Raw genomic sequence first — 19,155 nt, forward strand, 5'->3', positions numbered from 1 at the left:
TCAGTGTAACCAGATAAATAAACATGTGGTTGAATGGGTTTTGGTGGATGAAAACAGTTTTTCTTTCAAAGTGATGGAAAAAATGTCTCTCCAGCTGTTTCACATACTCTTTCTGAATGAATCCTAGACAAACAAATAAATAAAATTTAAAATAAATCATCAAAGATGTAAACAGAAGTACGTTAACTCAAGACAAGTACACATTACACCCAAGATGTATTTTTGCAAAAGCCCACAACCTCACTCCCTCAAGAGATGACAGAAGGGGGTGGGGTTAAAATCCCCAAAATCTTTTGGGGAAATATATATTGGCAGACATGTAAACACAGCTTTGGTGGTGGCTGTAGTGGTTTCCTCTTTAAAACCTAAAATAATCACTTTCCATGTTGCTACGGTACAATTTTAACATGTTGAGGGTGATACAGCTCTGTTATTATTATTTATTTGAGACTTTATTCACAAAATAAAAGGTCAGTCTGACAGGCTGATGTATTTTTGTTGCTTGCTTTTTTAAGCCCAGTTTTTTTATTTAGTTTGGGGATTCTGGAGACTGTGGGTCCTCTTTGACAATTTAAATACATTCTTAACATTGTTTTATTATTTTGACACTTCATTAATTTTTCTGAAAATTCCATACAAACAATTTTTACCTGATAACATATTTTAAAGGTTTGTTTCAGAGACAACTGTAAAATGTTATTAAAAATAATGATTGGTGTTGACTGTACTTTTTATGCTCCCAAAACCCAACTGAGTGTGTTTGAATTTCTGTCATTGAAGTTCATAACAGGTTTAACACACCCCAAACTTTAACTTCTACTATGCAGGAACTATTCTACATTTTTCTGTCTGTAAATACCATTTTGGCCAACAAAAGGAATGTAGGCTTACTGTGTATTTGTTCAGAAAATGTGCAGCTCAGTCTATGACAAAAGGATGGGTCTACTTTTAGTTTCTTGTACGGTCAGAAGAAAAGAAAACATACAAAGGAGGAAAATGGCCATTTTTGCAGCTGTTATTGTTATTTTTAGCCATGCTAGCAGCACAGCTCAAGGAATGCCAATGTCTATTGGTTGGTCCACCACTCTGGTTCAGACTGAAATGTCTCAACAACTATTAGATGGTTCATCATGACATTCATGGTCCCCCGAGGAAGAATCCTACAGACTTTGGTAATCCTCTGATTTTTCATCTAGCTTCAGCATTCTGTGAAATAACTCAACATCTACATGATGGATTGGCACCAAATTCATTGCCAACAGATATTCATGGCCCCCAGAGGATGAATCCTACAGACTTTAGTGATCTTCTGACTTTTCATGATGTGTCATCATCAGGTAAAACTTTCACTTTGTCCAGTTCTTTGATTTATACCTCCAAAACATTTTTTTCACCAGCCTAAGCTGCTGTGTTTGTGTTTAGTACTAATTTGCAAAGGTAAGCATGTGTTAAACTGAAATGATGAACAATAAAAAGGAACATGAAAAGTACTTGTGTGTTACCCACCGTAAAAATGGCTTTATGGCTCCAGAGCAGGGTTCTGCACCTGTACTCTCAAAAGAGACATTTTTGGCCAATAATAAAAATAGAGTCTCTCTGGAATCACAGATCTCTATTTCCCTCTGAGACTTTTCTTTTTAGGATTTGGCATCCAGGTAGACTTAAGTTTAGCCTCCGGCAAAATTTAGCTAACTCATTTCAACATTTAATTTGATAAAATATGAAAACATTTTTATTTGATGTATAGGCTATACTTTTTTTTTATTTTTTATTTTACAATGTCATTCACTTTAGGGATCCAAAAATGATAAATGTTATTTATTGCCACAGGTTGCCGACCCATGCTCTAATGGGAGCTGCTTGAAATGTGATAGATTACCTCGAGTGATGTCACTTGAGTCTGCATCAGTTGGAGCTGAAGACAAAAAGTTTGAAACCAAAAAAAGAAATCTGGGTTTAGAAGTTAGAAGTTAGAAAGAAGTGAGCTTAACAGACTTCTGTAGCCTGCTTATCATCTCTACTTGAAGATATAGGTTACATTAACTAGCTGGTACTAGCATTATACACCTGAATCTCCCACTGAATTATGAGCAAACGCGTTGCATTGTGGGTAATGCAGGCACCAGAGTTTGACAAGGAATATGCATATAAAACAAAAGATATATTTTGTTCTGCAGCGTCAGTTTTGTTACTTTTCAAAGACTAGCCTTTATAACCAAGTCTGAAATCAGGCCAGTGTCAACAAAATACAAAACAAAACATCATACTGACTCCAAAACATAGAACACAGTAAGCTTCTCTTTGGACAAAGAAAGGTAACATTTGGGGCCCATTTTCAGCTAAAAATTATAACCCTGTCTTTCCATTAAACCAAAAATATTCAAGGGAGATGACTTGGGATGATTACCCTGCTATTACATGTACAGTCCTGCATGTATGGACTGTGGGAGCGCAATATAATGACGCGTTGGTAAAAGCGAAGTGGGAATAAACTTTTTCAAAACCCCATCTATAGGATGTGCTTATGGGGGCCATACAACAAACGAACACGTTGATTAACTGTTATTTTTACAGTCTGAAATTACAGACTGGGGTTAAGGGGACCAGCATGTCTCTCTGTGAGGACAGGAGGGGCTGTAATTGGACTGGATGGTTAAAAAGCGCGCTGATGACGCCGCGGGGGAGGTTTAACCAACGGGACTTTCTCTCCTGCTCCTGCTGCTGCTGCTCGGCTTCCTGTTGGACACAAGACAGACAGAGACAGAGAGAGGGAGGAGAGACACAAAGGCTTCCAGGCTAATAGCCCTCCTCATATATCCAGGACACTCCAGACGCTTCAGACTCATCTTCAAGTCAAGTCAAAGCTCCGGAGAGACACCAGCTGTCAGTCAAGTCCCGCAAAGTCCTTCCGCAAGGATCCACCGGCGGTTTGGACTCCAAGAAACCGCATTTCTAACCACTCAACAGGGTGAGTAGGCGATTTATTTCACCTAAAATGTCCAGATTTCCTTAAAATTACCGATTTTCTTCAGGAAAAATCCCATTCTTGAATTTTGGAAGAGCGAAACCGAAATATTACCTAGATGGGATTGAGAATGGGTTGTATCCTGAGAGAAGGGTTAAAAAGAAAGTTTGTTTATTGAATCATAGTTCTCATTAGTATTTATTTTACGGGAAATTGTTTTAAAAAGTCGCGTAAAGGCAGGGATACTCCACCTGTGAACATTACAGGAGGTGTGGATGTGTTCACTGGAATATAATGGAGATAAAAGAGCCTGTAAGTTTAATAAAGTCATAATAAACCACAATGAATAGTTCACAGAGGCATTTTAATAGGAGAAAACCGACTTAAATATCTCGACAACTATTTGATGGATTGGTGATCCTCTGACTTTTCACCCAGCATCACCATTAAGCCAAAGTTTTGACTTATTTAGTGAAATATCTCAACATTTACATGATGGATCATCAGGCAACATAAAAAGAGGTATAGTGTGTTTACTGGAATATCATATGACTGTCATGGAGATAAAAAGAGTGCAAATAAAGCTGTAAGTTTTATAAAGTCAATGTAAACCACAAAGAGTAGCCTGCAGTTACAATCTAAGCAGAGAAAATATAATAACACAGCAGATTTTTTATTGAATATTTATAGAATTATTATGTAATAGTTTTTTCCCTCAGGATTCATTGATGCTTTCCTAGACTGACCAGGTACCCACATGTTGCAAACATGCTTCATGTACAGCCTACAGAACACAAGACACTGCTTGCCCCACCTTACTGACGAATAATAATTTGGTTGGATAAAAGTTTGTACAGCCTGAGGCTAAAGGCTTTATGAGCTGGTATTAAAGGTGAGGGATCCAGGAATCTCACAGGGATTTTTTTTCTCAATGGCTCAGCAGTTGACTGTAGTGACTTTCATTCAGATGAGTTTATCAATCGATTAATTATTCAAGTCATTTATCTGGCGCAAAAGTGCCAAATATTTTCCTGTTCTTGGTTGCAGGAACTGGTGGCTTTGATTGGGTTTTATTGCTTAGTATGACTTTATTAAATCTTTACTAAAATCTGGATGGATAAATCGCACCACAGGCCAGGGGAAACTTTAGATGTGGGTGAACTGTGCTGTGAAGTATTCAAAGCATTGACTTTATCATGTCTACAATATGGCTTCAGAAGTTTTTTTGTTTCTGTGCTGCTGAGGAGCTTTTTTTCCCCTAAAACCATTCATTCTTGATTTTAAGAATTTCACATAGAGCTGATCAGTATATTGATATATAGTCTTTTCCTGGTTTCAAAGGCTGCATGAAGTGATGTAAGTTTCTCATCTTATCAGACTGATGTAGCTGTTATTTGCCTTTACACTGTTAGTCCTTATATCCACAAAACTGATGATTATTTATTCCAAAATTTTGTCAAATATTGTCACAATATGGATAAATATCAATTTCAGCATATTTGGTCAAAAAATATATTGCTATTTTTGATTTTGACCGTTTTGCCCTGCCAAAATTTCATGGTAATCAAGGTAAATTTTCAGTTAGGCTACAGTGCTGCTGAAATGAGCAGTCGGTTCATGGATTTGTTGATGGAGACAAGATGAGTTGGCAACAATTTTGGCATTCAAATTATCATTTAAAGTCATATATCAAGCAAAAATGTCAAACGTTAACCCAGTCCAGTTCCTCAAATTTAGGCATTTGCTAGTTTTATCTGTTTTATGTCATTGTGAGTTGAATATCTTTGGATTTTTGATCCACTGGACATGAGGTTTCTGCCATCTCTTCCTTCTTTCACTTTCTTTCTCCACTCTTGCCAAGTGCTTACTCATGGAAGGAATTGTTGGGTCTCTGTAAATAATACTGTCAAGAGTAGAGCTACTGTGTATTAGTATTAAACTAATTACCATCTACTCTGATAGTCAATTAATCATTTTGAGAAAAAGTGGCCAAATTCTTTGATTCAGTTTCTCAAATGTGAATATTTTCTAGTTTCTTTGCTCCTCTATGACGGTAAACTAAATATGTTTGGATTGTGGAAAAAACAAGACATTTGAGGACGTCACCCTGTCACCCTGCTTTGGGAAACAACTAATCAATTAATCGGCCTAATTAAAAGCTGTCTTTACAAAATGTGGGTTCTAGAAACTTCTAATGATTTTTTTTTACATTTGTATGGACTCAACAAGAAATTCATTAATGGGAAAAACAGTCAACAGATTAATTGGTAATGAAAATAATCATTAGGGCGGCTTGTTTCATTTATCTGTCCAGAGTAATTGAGATGTAAATGAATGCTGTTGGCCCAGACAGAAGAGAACAGTCCCAGATTATCATCACCCGGGGAAGTTGCTCAATTTTGGGTGTTTGGAGAGGAGTGTTTGTGTTTGAGAGAGACAGATGATCAGACATGCTGACTGCCTCTCTTCTTCTCTCCTCTCTGACACAATCCTCCCTCTGACTCCTCGCCTGTTCACCGTCGGGTTTTCATGGCCGCAGGGCGACTCTCCTCGCTGCCGGGACATGTGGTCGTCACGGCAGACGGGGTCAGAGGTAGTTTGACAGCTCCAGCAGGGGGGCAAGAAACCCTCCATTTGCCCTGGAAAAAAAACAAACAAACAGCCTCTCCGCATGCAACAAAGGGTACATTTTTAGCTCAGTTAAGCAATTAAGTGATGAAACGGAGGAGAGACATGATAAGGCTGGTGTTTTTTGCTCTAACATGTCATTATGAAGTAAATATTGATTGCACAGTGTAATACCTATAGAATCATGCCTTTTCCGCTCAAGTTTTCTTCTAACTTTACTCTCCCCTTCAGTCTGACGCAAACTCCTGCAGTTGTTACCTGTTTGTGGCAAGATATAAGTTAACGTTACTAATACTTTGTTATTACTGCAGTGCACAGCATTACATTAGCTTTTGCATGTTCCCAAATTCAATAAAAACGTGACAATGTCAGTGTACCTCTTCAGTGAACATGCTTCTTTCTTCTCTCTTATTTTCAAAGTGGTGTTGATCATTCGGACCACTTGGAACCACTAATAACTAACAAATTATTTTCATTATTGATTAAACTGGCAGGTATGTTCTATATCAGTCAGAATATAGTGGAAAATACCAATCACTATTATCCAAGCCAAGATACCAAAGTATTCAAAATGTAAAGATATTAAGTTAAATATAAGAAGGACTGAGAAAAACAACATGTACGCCATCTGCGTTCCTCTCAGTGTTAGCAACGTCACGTCAGCCATGAGCGAAAATGGCTGACAGCGTCATCATGCAATGGGGAAAATGTTTTTATAAGGGCTCAGAAAAATAACATTTTGATGCTTAAACATCTGATCAAAATTTCACTACATAAGCAACACTACTGGGAAGCTACAGAATTATATAAAAACCTTAAAAAAATCAATAAATTATGAAAGATGCTGCAGATTATTATTTTCCTTTGATCGAGTAATTGATTAATTGACAAATTGTTGGTCATCGTTCATCTAAATGGTAACTTTAGATTTCGGAAATTCTTGTTTCTTCATTGTGCATGTTATTAAAAACTAATTATGTGTAATAATGAGACAGTGCTGTGAGTAAATGCTTACATTTAAGGACAAAAACACCTGGTTAGGGTTGGGAAAACATCATGGTTTGGATTAAAAAGATCCCTTTCGCAAGATCTTTCGCAGGTCTGGGTTTCGCATCTCGACACGACCCCGATCGTTTCAGCTCTAGATCACTTCCTCCTCTGTGGGTTGAGAAAAAAATCATCGAAACATATGTTAAACTCTCCAAAACCTCCACATAAACGCAGCAGTGTGTGGAGGTCAGACCAACCAAAGCCCAAACTGACATCTTCAACATATAAGATGTTCATTAGACATAAACACAGATGCAGATCCAGCTGTTGATCGTTATCTGCTGTGGTTGGTGGCTGCAGACCAAACCGCAGAACCTGCTGATGATCTGTTTAAAAGACCTACAATGAAACTATTAGCACATACTCCCACATAAAACTGATTTATATTCTTGGAAACACTTGAGGAAACGCTGCAGGGCAACATGCTGATGTCCACAGGCTGTCAGCCAAAAACTGAGGCAGATACATTGATTTTTCTTGGTGTTTACTGTTGTTGAATCAGATAAGAGGAGGTTTTGCTCAGTCTCTGCAGTCCTCTTGTATATGTTGGCCTGAAATCCCATCAATTACAGTTTCCGCTCTTGTTACTCTGGATTGTTTCTGGAAAAGTTGCTCAATGTGTAATAGACTCTATTAGTCACAGTGACTAACTCTGGATGTCTCGTCTTTCTTTCTCCTCTTCCAGGGAACAATGAAGATGCTGCTGCCTCTGGTAATCCTTCAGCTGCTCTTGGCTCCGGCGCTCTCGGTAAACTCCCAGAGGATCCACTGATCATGAACACAGAAACAATGAAAGCTGCAGACAAAGCCTTAATGTTATCCAGCATTTTAAACTTTGACACAAGAGTAGTTTAAAAAGCGATACTTGACACCTTTTTTGAATGCATGACAAAAAGAAAAAAGTCTTAGGCATACAAAATAGTATTTTTTTGTTCTTTTTTAAAATTACCTAACAGAAGAAGTCACTGAAGTCTCTGGTTTTGCAAGTCAAGTATCAGGCAGGGTGGTAAATACTGAACTGAGGTCTGCAGAAAGGAATTAGATGATTTTTCTTTAGCTCTGTACGGTTGATAGACTACTATTAAATGTACAATTAATGGAGATTGCATCATTTTAAACACGTGGTATCGAAAAGTTTCAATAGTTTTGACAACCTTACCATCAAAACCTGAGACATCAATCTGTTTTAACTTAAACTGGTGCTGTTAATACACTATTTTAAATGTGTGTAGAGTAGATACTTGATTGAAAAAACATTAATTAACTATTTTGCTAATCGATTAAGTCATTTTTTGATCAGAGTGCCAAAAGAAATTGATGGTTACAGGTGCCAAAATGTGAGGGTTAGGTTTTGCACTTTTGAGTGGCCATTATTCACCAGTTGTCATGGAATTGCAGATGTTCAGATTTTGATTTTTCTTCTCCTTGTTTGCATAAAAACTATGTTCTTTCTTGACCTTGAGAACAGCTGCTGTTACTAAGGCAAGGAATCAAACTCAATAACATTTAGTTTGAAAGCAAAGGAAACAGTTTGCAACTATGAGTAAATGTTGCTATTTTACTTTGTGGCGTGTATAAACTGCTGTCTCGTGTGCAGGTGCCTGGCGTGGATCACTGGGACACGTGGGGTCCTTACGGAGAATGCAGCAGGAGCTGCGGCGGCGGTGTGACCATGAGAACCAGACGCTGTATCACCCACAGGTATGCCCACTATAATTATCTATTTTTAATACACCTAACATGCCTGTGCACATGTGTAAACACACAGACTGCACATGGAGTCACAGCGAGCCTCTCTTTGACAGACTCAGCTCATTGTGAGCTCCTGAATACACACACACTCTTCTTCTCCTGTGTGAATAAAGCTAATTGTGAGGTTCATGGGCACAGACTGTATCTTGATTTTAAAAGAATGCCTTGAAGTCACGAGGACGTGGGCTTGTCTTACATCCAAAACACACAGCAGGGAGGGGCCCTTTAACATTAAAAGGACCTCTCTTTACAGGGTGTTGCCCGTTGGCTGCTCAAGAGGATCGGATGAGGAGTGAATATTTCCATTAGTCCTTATTAGGCAGGAAAGACATCAGACGTAGTTTTTTGAAAAACTCAGCCTTTGTTGCACACATAACATTTATTACATTTTTTATGTTTTTTTTAAGCTGATTCTCTTTACTCAACAAGACAGAGTGAGGAGTGATTAGGTCATGCAGGCTGTTGTTTCCAGCTCACACTGTACATTTGCTGGAATCAGCCTGCATGTTGCCTCATGCAACACATAAAGTCATCTGAGGTTGCAAATGGTGTGTGACTAATTTTACTTTACCACCAGAGACTCAGAGTAAATGCAAACACTCCGTTAAATGCAAAAGTCCCGCACTCACAACCTTACTTAAATGTCCGGTGTGTAAGATTTACAGGGATTTATTGCCAGAATATAGCAAAAATGTATGTTTTCTTGAGTGTATAATCACCTGAAAATAAGAATAGTTGTGTTTTTGTTACCTACAGAGTCTGTCATGTTGCTCTGCCTTGTTTCGACAATAAGCCAGAACACACAGACCAAACACTCGCTCCAGATTGGGCCTATGGCATTTTGCACAAGTGTCTCAGTCAACTGCTCGCTTGGAAGGGGAGAGTGAGACGACGTGTTTGCAATCTGCAAGCTCACAGCTAGATGCCACTAAATCCTGCATACTGGCCCTTTAAGTTAGCATGTGAAAGCAAAAGCAAAATCTATGTGAAGTATCAAAACTTACTGAGTGGGCGAGTTCTGCTCGTTAATACAGTTTGGTAGTTTAGTCCTGTTGTTCTCAGAAGGTACAGCCTCCTTCAGTGGGCCACAAATTAATTCTAAAAAAAAAGTTCCTCTCTAATCTTTCTTTAATCTAATTCCTCGCTCCTTCAAGTGAAACCATCTGACAAGTTTAAAAGGGGAATTCTCTCCAGGGTGGAGCTGCTAGAAACTCAAAGACATCTGAAACGTGACAAAGAGCTCCAGCTTGACACTTGTTTTTTTAGAAAGAGGTCATAAGCCAAAAGGGTTGGAAGCCCCTGGTTTAATCTAAAAAACAAAATGTTTTCATGCCTGCGTGCCATTATGTTTTTGGGTTGTCCGTCTGTCCATCCATCCCATTCTTGTTAAAGTAACCTGGAAAAAATTTCTTCAAACATTGCACAAACCTCCACTTGGACTCCAGGATAAACTGATTAGATTTTGGCGATCAGAGGTCAGAACTCAAGGTCACTATGACCTTATGTCTGTCCCATTTCTGTGAACGTGAAGTCTCAAGAACACCTCGGCGTATTTTCTTCAGATTTGGCACAAACTTGCACTTGGACTCAATGATGAACTGATTAGGTTTTGGAGGTCAAAGGTCAAGGTCAGTGTGACCTCATGTCTGTCCAGTTCTGGTGAGCGTGATATCTCAGCAACACCTCCTTTTCAAATTTGGTTTAATGGTCCACTGAGACTGAAGGATTACCTGATTAGATTTGGTAGTAAAAGGTCAAAGGTTACTGTGACCTTGATAAACATGGTTTTGGATTGAATATGCTAATGATGACAAAAAGTTCATTATGACATTATAATGTAGCATAAAATGTAAAAAGATCCAGCAAAGTGTAAGCACCTCAATCTGGTGCCTCTTCTCATATTTACTGCTGCATGTCAGTCAAACATGATTAAATTTTCTACCCCAAATGCCATCTGTCATTCATCAGGTGAGTTTGTTGCGTTCGCTGTCTGTCTGGTCATAGAGTGTTCCACAGAACTGAGGTATGTCTCAGTTATTGAGCAATAACCCCAGGTTTATTCTTTAAGTTTATTTTGTTTTTCATTTATTTGGAAGACCAGACAGAACATGCCTGTGATGAGCTGCTTCTTTAACATGTCCAAACACTTTTATGATTCAACTTGTTTGGTGATTTGTTGCTTTTATGTGAGGGTAAACTGCTGGAAAATATAGTTTTTCAGGAAACAGCTCTAGCGGATCCGTGTGGGATTGTATTTCACACATCGATCCATCTACTGTAGCTGCTGGTTTCCAGCATGTCCCTGCAGTCATTTAGTCAGTCAGTGAGTCAGACAGTCAGCCAGTCAGTCAGTGAGTCTATTTCCCCTCTTTAGCTGAATGATGAATACCCCGCTGCTACCTGGTAAGGTGAACTCTGTCATATCATGTCTGCCAGGTTTGCCAGGATCACACCTTTAAATACTATGATTAGACAGCTGTTGACTCATTGTGTGTTTTACAGGAACTCCCATTTTGCCCAACACTCATTTCAGTATTAAATTTCCTGACCTCCCTCCAAAGGAGTTTAAATTTTAACGTGTTGAAAGTGACATTAAGGTTGTTATTTTTCCAGTCATAGTCTATAATCTATTTATATTCAGTGTGATAAATAATTTTGCGTTAATACCCGTCACTTTTCACATCTTTCTGTTATCTGTTATTTTAAATTGAAAGTGCTGGTTGATGCTCCAAATGTTTATTTTCCGCTCCCAGGTGAAAAGTTGAAGGCTGCATGTTGTCACTGAGTGTTTGGACATGTTTTAGTTCCAGCTTTGGCATGCTGACAGGAGCGTGTCTTGTTTTCAGGCTTAAGGGCAGGTACTTTTGGAGGTGACTTAATCATGAGTTATCAGCATGGCTGGAAGGGAGGGAGGCAAAACAATCCGCTGTCTCACGGTTTATCGCCGATGTTTGTGTGAGTTTTAGGCTCAACAGTGATGATGTTGAGGCTGCTCCTCTTGCTGAGAGCTCATTTTTTTTTAAAAGGCACAGATTAAAGAGGAATGCCACTTAATGTCAGAGCTGGAACTTGTTATTTACAGTCTGGGCTGTATTTGCATACGTGCTCTGCAGCCTCACCTAGTCATTAACTGGTTCTGCGTTACAATGATGACCCATAAAGTTTTAATGGAACTTAAGTCAAAAAAGATGCAAAAGGGGATTTTTTACAGCTCAGATAAAGCTAATGAAAACACATATTTGTGGCTTAAAGGGGCACTCCCATGATGTTTCACATGAATGTCAGACTACTCGCCATGAGGAGTTTTACTCAGAATGTGAAAACAGTTAATGATGTCTTCTGTGGCTCTGAAGAAGATTTTCTAAAATCTGAACGTCTGAAAAGATAACCCTGCTCATGGCATCAGGGTTTTCTCAGTTTGGCCTTAGACTTTTTTTTTTTAACAAAGGAGGAGGAGGAAGAGGAGGCAGATTGGAGGCAGACTCACAACTCAACAGAGACTGAAGACAATCTTCGAACTTTTGTTGCTTGGGTGGAAAAAATTGAGAATTTAAAAAAACTACATGGTCAAAGCAATCTGGAGTTTTCAGGGCAGCTGTGTGACTAAAGGGTATTTCTAGTGAAAGATACTATCCTTCATTTTGGAAAATGTAGCATCCAGTGAACTTTACTTTTGAGTATCCTTATTTATGCCTCCTGTCCATCCATCCCATCGTCTTGAATGCAGTGTTTCTGGAACACTCTTAAGGTATTACTTTACATCTGGCACACATGTTCGCTAGAAAGGATTAACTGATTAGAATTTGGCAGTCAAAAGTCACTGTGACTTTGCAGGCCATAACTCAAGAATGAAAAGATAACGTAAAGGCAAACGTTATTGTCATATATGTAGCAACGCCTGCGAGCTAGTTCAGGCAGTCAACTTGAGCTGCACTGCAGACACGCGTGACATGCCTCACTCTCTGTAGTACGTCCAGTTAGCCCGTGTTAGACCTGCAAAGTGCCTGCCCTTTTCCAAACAGATTCTAAGGACGATTTCCCAGGTAGTTCTGTGTAACAAACTATCTGATGTGTCGACCTAGAAAACCGGAGCAGCTGTAGGAAACTTACTCAAGCATGGGGAGAAACAACAACAAACAAACTCCACAGCACTCTGACTGAACCATAATTCAAACCCACAACCTTTGACACTTTTTTTTAGCTGTTATTCAGCGCCATAACTCATTTGGTCGGATACTGAATTGGTGACACTAATCTCAGGTGTCCAACTTGAAACTGCGGTGACTGTATCTTCTGTGCTGCCAGGTTGAAGATGTTTATGAAGTGTCCAATGTTGTTTCACCATGTGATAAAGCTCCTTATCAGTCTGTTTTTCTCCGGAAAGATAGTGTCTAAGTGAAGACAGCATGCTTCTCATTGAAGCTTATTCACCGGAATCATACATATCAACATAATCATAACTTCCATTTCACCCAGAATACACTGTGTAATAGTAAATTACTTTAAAACTGAGTAGCTCCGTAGATCATTTAAGCTTATGTGACTCAGCTCTTGTAGCTTGACAAACATACAGCAGATAAAACATCCCAGATTGCTTTTAGTCCCGGTTCAGCTTTGAGAGAAGCTGCTTTATCCTTGGATTTACGAGATGATAATGTGGAAAATTCTATCTCTACATTAGGGTTCAGCTATAAAAACATCGTCCAACAGCGTCTCACACTTCTGCTTTGTTTTCTGCACACAGGACTGATGGAGGACACAACTGTGTGGGACCAGACAAGTCTTACCGCTCCTGCAACATCCAGGTGAGCAAACACATCTGAAACAACTTTTCAGCTCTTTTCTCTTTGACATTTTGCAAAGGCTCTGTATCGTTTTGGATTCTGTGTAATGCATATAAACATGCTGCTGCTTTTGATAAATCCAAAATGAAGGACTACCTCTGTTGACAGGCTATTTCACTTTGTTTTAAACCTTTAAATATTTCTGATTAATTGTCGTTTGACGTCTCTGCTGCGTCTTGTTGTTCAGGACTGTCCTGAGGGATCCAGGGATTTCCGTGAAGAGCAGTGCTCCCAGTTTGATGGGACTGAATTCCAGGGGAAACTCTACAAGTGGCTGCCTTATTATGGAGGTCAGAAGCAAAGTAGAATCAGTAATATTTGCGGATTTGTGAAACCACATGATGGGCATCAAATCTGGAAATGAACTGAGATTTTACATTTATTCTAAAATGAAACCTGTCTCTCTGACAGCTGAGAACCCCTGCGAGCTGAACTGCATGCCAAGAGGAGAAAACTTTTTCTATCGTCACCGCAGCTCCGTGGTTGATGGTACACCCTGCCACCCTGGGCGGAGGGATATTTGTGTGGAGGGAGTCTGCAAGGTAGGCTGTATGCCACAAAACAATCATTTGAAAAAACTTTAGGTTGATTTAGTAGTTGCGAAATGAGATGGTGATCTCTAAAACGACAGTCACCAAGGCTTCCAGCAGGTGAGCTTTAGTGGGCAGATTTTACCATCTGAAAATGCAACTTAATATATTTATTGATTCTCGAGATACACTATATGTGTTTCCAGATAGTCCAGTGGTTGCAACAGCAGGACACTTGAGCCAAGTAGAGGGGCATTTTGTCCTCTCAAGTCCTGAACACTCCCAACATAAATGTGGTATAAATTCAGATTTGGTACCCTGAAAGAGATTTTTTTGTCTTTAGTGGATCAGATGTCATAATACAGACAAAGATTACATGTACATGGAGCATTTAAAGGCCCACCTGAAAAATCTGATATCTGTTTTAGTTTACAGTGTGTTTAGAATATCTTCACCACTTTACCTTGCTGTTAGACAGCCTTTTCTGACAGGAAACCCCCATTATATAAGGCAAAAATCACTCTCGCCAAACCACATACCTTGATCTGCTAGTTTGTTTGTGTTATATTGTGACTTGCGTGTTTTAAAAGTCTAGTTCGGATTCACCAAAGTAAATGAAGGCAGTGGTAGACCAGGAACCCGTGTTCTGCAATAAAAAATGACTGATTTTGCCGATGGAGTCTGGTGGCTATAAAAGGAGCAATATTTGTCTTATATAACGGTGGTTTTCCATCATAAAAGGCTGTCTGACTGCTAGGGTTGGGCGTCTATTGACGATGGGCTGAATCCATCGCTGATTGCTTTTTTTTTTGGCTGATTTTTAGGGTGATATTTGTCATTTTATTCTGCTAACATGATAGTCTGCAGAGTGACGGCCTCTGCTCTGCACCGCGCTCTCATCCAGCGGCGCAGTACACACCCACTCAGCCGACCATGAGTGCTCTGAGCTGGGTGATGAGTGAGAGGAAAACAGCCTGCAGAGTCAGACTCTTTACGCTCTTTTCACGCTGTGAATGAAGGATTTATTTTGATCAAACCAGAGCTGGTGATTATTGGAAGAGTGGACAGACTAACATAGACAGTTTGGGTGAGTTTTAAATGTTTTTCTGTTGAGTTAACGAGCCAATTAAGCTCATCTTAGTTCGGTAAAAAAGAGGAACTTGAATTCAGAAGGTGAACGGAAGGTGAATTTAAAATGGAAAATACGTGTGAGAACATGTAATTTTTAGACTCTTTGTGAGTTTTTTTCTTTGGACATAGTGAACGTATGCAGCATGCGTAACATAGTGAATTCACTTTTAATATTAACATGTCGCCCAGCTCTACTGACTGCAGCAAAGTAAAGCAGTGAAAATATTATAAATGTAACATACATTGATAGATTTTACTTAGCTTCCTACATGGTACTCCTGCTGCTTCTCCAAACTTGAGTGAGTGAGTGTTGACCACTACCTATCGTTGGTAATTCTGGCTACTGATTAGTATCTCATACAACTCTACTTAAAAAAAAAGTCAGAACTATCCCTTTAAGTGCAGTTTATCTATATAATATATAATAATAAAACATTATCTATATAATACTTCTTGTGACATTTAAAGAAATTGCAGATTTGATCTAATAGTAAGGAGTAAAATATCTCAGAGGTTCAGATCACTACATTAATGAGAGTGGACACAGTCAGAGGATTAGTTTCACTTTGTGGTAACGTCAAACATTTCTTCTGCTCTCCTTCTTTTCTCATGTAATTATCACAGCAACCTTTTCCTCATTAAACACCTCCTCTATTTAACCTCTGTCATCATGTCTTTATCACCTCCTCTGTGGGCAGCATCTTTACAAAACCCACTCTGTTCTCAGGCCTTTACTTTTTTAAACTTTTGTGTATTTAACCTCCAGCTCCAGCAGAGTTTTTTAGTTGCTTGGTATTTGGGGATTGCTACTTTCACAGAATCATCGTGCGTCCACAGGTCTACCCGTCTTTTGCACCTTGTTAAATGTTAAATCAGGTCTTGTATTGGTTTGGACCCTGAGCTGGTGCAGTGGTTTGGCTCCTGAACCATCAATTCTGTGATCGGACTTTTGCCTTTTGGAGGGTTTATGTCATTATGCTAACTCAGCACTGGCAAAGCATTTTGTATGTGTAACTTTTATTTTTGGGTTGACGTATTCCTTGCTTGGTCATCTCTAAAACTGTAAATGCATCATACTTTTTGTCAACTGATGGTTTTTATAATACCTTGTTTTAGAAGGTGCTGCAGCCTCCTCAGCACTTTTACTTCCCACATCCATGATTACTAAACACTTCTTGAATTTCTGAATGATTCTCTTTTAGTTAATGAAATATTTCTCTATTTTTTTCCTCTTCAGCGTCTGGGCTGTGACAACATGCTGGAGTCCCCTCAGCAGGAGGACCCCTGCCTGCAGTGTGGGGGTAACGGACAGTCCTGCCACCGTGTCAAGAACAGCTTCACTGTTAACAACCTGCCAACAGGTACGCTGCACTGTTTTAACTTAACAACACTCTACCAGATGTTTTCAATCACCACATCTGTCACAGCAGCAAATTTCCCCATCTCAGAAGTAGCAGAATGCTCAAGGAGAAACATCTGAGCTGTTGATTTTTTCAGGCTGAGTTGATTTTCTAGATGTGACAGGAATTATTGTGTCTCATTTTCATCTCAGGCTACAACCAGATGTTCATCATCCCTGTTGGAGCCACCACCATCAGCATCAGAGAAACAGTTGCCACACGTAACTACCTTGGTGAGTGTTTGACTCTGTAGAAGACAACTCAGAAGATGATCAGAAAAATCAGTTTACAGCTTGTTCAGTTCTGTTTGACTGTTTTCTGTACATGCAATGACTGTATCCTCTCTGCGTGGCCAGCCATCAAGAACCTGCGTGGTGAATACTACCTCAACGGACACTGGGTGATTGAGTTTTCCAGGGCAACACCTGTTGCTGGAACCATGCTGTACTACCAGCGTGGAGCTGAGGGTGACAATGTCCCTGAAACCATCATCGGCCGCGGCCCCACCACTGAACCCCTTGTTGTTGAGGTAAGATTGAACATATACAGAGAACATTATGTAACTCCAAATCCCTCTTTAAAGCAGCTTTAATCAATATGGTCACCTGACTTATAAGCAGCATTTAGCTGCTAAAGAACAAGATATTTCCCATTAAAAATTTGGATAAAAATCAGATTCTCATGCTGGGTTGGGTGAGGCTCGGTTTGCCACGGAGACACAGATGATAAGTCCCTAATTGGGGAGGAGCAGTAAAGAAGAGGAAGGACAAAATCCTGCCAACAAGTATGGATTTGAGCCTGTTTTCAGAGAGGTTACAGAGTTAGAGGAAAGGTTGGGGAGTCAAGAAAACAGGATTCACCCTCCAAGAACTCAGGAATCTGGGATGGGTTGCACCAGCTGGTCTTTAATAAGCCTGGTCCTAACTGCTAAGCTGGTCTTCATTACAGCCAGTCTTTAAAATTTACTTATGTCAGATGCACCAACCAAACTGAAGACTGGTCTTAACTATGCTTGGCCTTACAGATGCACATACATGCAAATGCCCATGCAATTATGGCTATTGTACAGAAAAGAGTGGAGAGACCTCCTGAGCAAGCCAAAGAAACAGCTCGGTTTTGACTTTATGCCTACTCTGGTCTGGTGCAACTATTGTACAGCAGTGGTGCCCAACCCTGGTCCTCAGGGTCCCCTGTCTCGCATGTTTTAGATGTTTCCCTGCTCCAACACACCTGATTCAAATGATCAGGCTGTTGTCAGGCTTCTGCAGAGGCTTGATGATGAGCTGATCATTTGAATCAGGTGTGTTGGAGCAGGGACACATCTAAAACATGCAGGACAGGGGTCCCTGAGGACCAAGGTTGGGCACCACTGTACTACAGTATTAGCTCGGTCTTTAAGACTAACTTGGCGTCTAAGACCTTTGGCCTTTGGAATAATTTCAATCTTTGTAACTGGAGTTTAATCTTTGTGTACAACCCTCTCCTCTCAGCTGATCAGCCAGGAGCCAAACCAAGGAGTGGAGTATGAATTTTATCTCCCTAATGGACGCTCCAGACAGGGCTACTACTGGAGTTTTGGATCCTGGTCTGCCTGCAGCAAAGAGTGCGGATCAGGTCAGAGTCTCAAAAAAAAAAAAAAAAACGCTTAGAAACATTCAAACATGCCTGAATGCAGACCTGTACTTGTTTGTTGCTCCCTGAAACAAGTGATTTTCTTCTTTTGTTTAGGCTACCAGTCTCGTTTGGTCTTCTGCACCATTGATAACGAGTCCTACCCTGACTATCTCTGTGCATCTCTGCCAAGGCCGCAGACCAACCGCACATGCAACCCCCAGCCATGCCCACAGACCCGCAGGTAATGTCGACTATCACTGGTAAAATGTGACATTTATGTTGACTTTAGCAGGTATTTATAAGCTTAACAGCATCCAGAGTTTTTGTTCCACTGAATGAAAAGGAATTTTTTTGTTTGTGCACATAAATTTGCTTCAGTGCAAAAAAAAAAACAACTAACTTTCAGAGCAGCTTTTTTTGACTGTTGTCGGTGTGTTATGACTGTCTGAAAGGATGGCGTACCTGTATCCACCAAAGTTGTGGAGTCCTTCAGAAAGACTCAGAGCCATATATGTATTCAGGTAACCCCGGATCTGTGGTCGTAGTGACGTTCACGTTTTAGGTGACAGCAAACACAGGGGGAGATCTAAATCATTAAAGGGTAATTTGGGTGCTTTTTTCAATTTTGACCCTTCAAATGTTTTTATGTCCAAGTGCATAAAGGGGAATAGAATTTTTGAAATAAATCAATTTTGATAACCCTTCAAAGTATGTCAACTAAAAGTGCTTGTTTTTGCCACGGACAGGCTAAGATTGTAAGTGTCTGACAACATAATGGAAAGCATCGTTACAGAGACAGACCTTTTTTTAAAGAACAAGCTTATAATTTAACCAGAAACAGCTGATTTATCGCTCTTGCCAAAGCCACCAGACTCATTTACAGAAACAGTAATTTTATCATCGTAAAACACAAGTCGTTCAAACTCAGCAAAAACCAGATAAAACTCACCAAAACTGTCTGGGTTAGTCATTCCACTGCCCCAACAATCACCAGCTCTTGTTTGGTAAAAATAAACCCTTAATTCACTTTGTTCAATGTGATAATATTCTGGCTGATCTCGTTTCTCTAAATCCCAGCCTCTGTCTCATCCTTCTCACATCTAAGGCAGTGAATTAAGGGTTTATACTTTTATTGATTTTACTGTTTCACAGTGGAAAGGCAAACCAAGATGATTTTGGCATGAATGGATTACTGAATTGGCTTAACAGGCACAGGCATAGGGGTTCAAGTGGTGGTCTTC

General features: G+C 39.7%; 1 protein-coding gene across 1 annotated transcript in view; it reads left to right on the forward strand.

Moving 5' to 3' along the window:
* The first annotated feature begins 2,737 nt into the window (after positions 1 to 2,737).
* Positions 2,738 to 19,155, forward strand: part of paplna (papilin a, proteoglycan-like sulfated glycoprotein) — a 33,464-nt gene continuing 17,046 nt past the window's right edge. The window contains exons 1-11 of the mRNA XM_084742516.1: positions 2,738 to 2,968; positions 7,329 to 7,391; positions 8,241 to 8,344; positions 13,140 to 13,200; positions 13,427 to 13,529; positions 13,651 to 13,781; positions 16,138 to 16,261; positions 16,453 to 16,533; positions 16,657 to 16,829; positions 17,791 to 17,914; positions 18,029 to 18,155. Coding sequence (XP_084598642.1) covers positions 7,335 to 7,391; positions 8,241 to 8,344; positions 13,140 to 13,200; positions 13,427 to 13,529; positions 13,651 to 13,781; positions 16,138 to 16,261; positions 16,453 to 16,533; positions 16,657 to 16,829; positions 17,791 to 17,914; positions 18,029 to 18,155 — 1,085 coding nt within the window. The 5' untranslated portion in view covers positions 2,738 to 2,968; positions 7,329 to 7,334. The remainder of the gene's footprint in view (positions 2,969 to 7,328; positions 7,392 to 8,240; positions 8,345 to 13,139; positions 13,201 to 13,426; positions 13,530 to 13,650; positions 13,782 to 16,137; positions 16,262 to 16,452; positions 16,534 to 16,656; positions 16,830 to 17,790; positions 17,915 to 18,028; positions 18,156 to 19,155) is intronic.

Source organism: Lutjanus erythropterus, chromosome 18 (genome assembly GCF_056507025.1).
Source record: "Lutjanus erythropterus isolate fLutEry1 chromosome 18, fLutEry1.hap2, whole genome shotgun sequence".
NCBI classification, from domain to species: domain Eukaryota; kingdom Metazoa; phylum Chordata; class Actinopteri; order Lutjaniformes; family Lutjanidae; genus Lutjanus; species Lutjanus erythropterus.